The following is a 1,739-nucleotide window of genomic DNA, read 5'->3' as shown; positions in this document are numbered from 1 at the left end:
GGATTCAGGAGGACCTGAATTCAAATCGGGCCTCAGACACTTGACACTTACTAGCTGTGTGACCCTGGGCAAGTCACTTAACCCTCATTGCCCTGCAAAAAAAAAGAAAAAAGAAAAAAAAAGAAAAAGAAAGAAAATAGCCCCTACCCTCAAGAAGCTTACACTAGCTTTTGGCTGTAGGAGCATCCCTCTTCGTGTTGAAATGGGCAAGTTCATGGAACCCGGGAAGGTGGTGCTGTTCCTGGCCGAGCGGTACTCCAGGCGCAAAGCCATCATCGTCAAGAACATTGATGATGGGACATCCAACAGGCCCTACAGCCACGCCTTGGTGGCAGGCATCGACCGCTATCCTCGAAAGGTGACCACAGCAATGGGCAAAAAGAAGATTGCCAAGAGATCGAAAATCAAGTCCTTTGTGAAAGTTTATAACTACAACCACCTCATGACCACCAGATACTCTGTGGATATCCCATTAGACAAAACAGTTGTAAACAAGGATGTGTTCCGTGACCCTGTGCTAAAACAGAAGGCGAGAAGGGAGGCCAAGGTCAAGTTTGAGGAGAGGTACAAGACAGGCAAAAACAAGTGGTTCTTCCAGAAGCTACAGTTTTAGAACTACCGTTGGTCAGTAAATAAAATGTTTATTAAAAATGAAAAAAAAAAAGAAGCTTACACTCTACTGGAAGAAAAGGATATGTAACTACATAAGTAAATACAGGCTGGCTAGAGGAAGGAACAAACATTTAGAACAAGAGGAATGAAGAAACGCCCTTCATATGAGCCTTGAAGGAAGCTAAGGATTCTAAGAGGCAGAGATAAGAATGGAGCATATTCCAGGCAGAGAGGGGAAATGGGAAGTTGAGTTAGGGTAACAGATACTTGTGTCTGGAATCTAGAGTATGTTAAAGGAAACCAAGGGAAATCAGTCTAGAACCCTAGGCTGGAACTGGAATGTATGTGTGTGTGTGGGGGGGCTTAAATGCCAAGGTAAAGAGTTTATATTTTTATCCTAGGTCCACGGGGACTTACTCAAGAGTTTTGAAAGAGAGAGAAGCATAAGAAAAAATAGTTTAGGAAGATTATTCCGGTACTTCAGTGGAAAAAGGATTGGGAGAAGGAGGGAGACTAGATAGAGGAAGACCAATGAAGAAGGAATAATTCAGGTATAGAGTGATAAGGGCTTAAATTAGGGCTCCATGTATGGAGTGAAGAAGTTGATGGATACAGCAAATGCTACGGAAGTCAAATTGACAAGATTGGTCAACTGATTGGATATGGGAGTAATGGAAAGTAAAGAGTCAAGGGATGGTTATGAGGTGGGTACCTGGAAGGATAGTATTTAGAAGGGGAATATAATGAGCTGGTTTTCAGATACCTTAGGCTTGAGAGGCCTATAGGACATCCCTGTGGAGCTGTCCACCAAGCAGGTGCTGACAGAGCTGGAGTATGAGAAATGAGGACTAAATATGAACATCTGGGAGTCAGTCATCTGCATCACTGAACCCATGTGCCAGGATTAGGTAATAGAAGACATAGCTGTGATAGTGGCACTTCCTCTGGTAACCTGGATTGTAATTTGGGGTCCTGATCAGGCTTACTGGGGTAGTCTCCTGCCTTCTTAGTTTTTGTTGCTTGTGGCTATGGCACCACAAGCTCACCTATTCATGTCTCCTCAATGACCTATTATATATTATACTTGAGGGACATGTATGTGTTATCAAGGAGTAGACTAATAGCAG

General features: G+C 43.2%; 1 protein-coding gene across 1 annotated transcript; it reads left to right on the top strand.

Moving 5' to 3' along the window:
• Positions 1 to 202: 202 nt before the first annotated feature.
• Positions 203 to 667, top strand: LOC122734061 (60S ribosomal protein L27-like). Its single transcript, XM_043974741.1, has one exon. The coding sequence runs from the start codon at positions 203 to 205 to the stop codon at positions 611 to 613; it is 411 nt and encodes a 136-aa protein (XP_043830676.1). The 3' UTR covers positions 614 to 667.
• Positions 668 to 1,739: the final 1,072 nt, after the last annotated feature.

The sequence above is a fragment of the Dromiciops gliroides genome, chromosome X, assembly GCF_019393635.1.
Source record: "Dromiciops gliroides isolate mDroGli1 chromosome X, mDroGli1.pri, whole genome shotgun sequence".
Taxonomy (NCBI): domain Eukaryota; kingdom Metazoa; phylum Chordata; class Mammalia; order Microbiotheria; family Microbiotheriidae; genus Dromiciops; species Dromiciops gliroides.
This window is presented reverse-complemented; position numbering and strand designations above follow the sequence as displayed.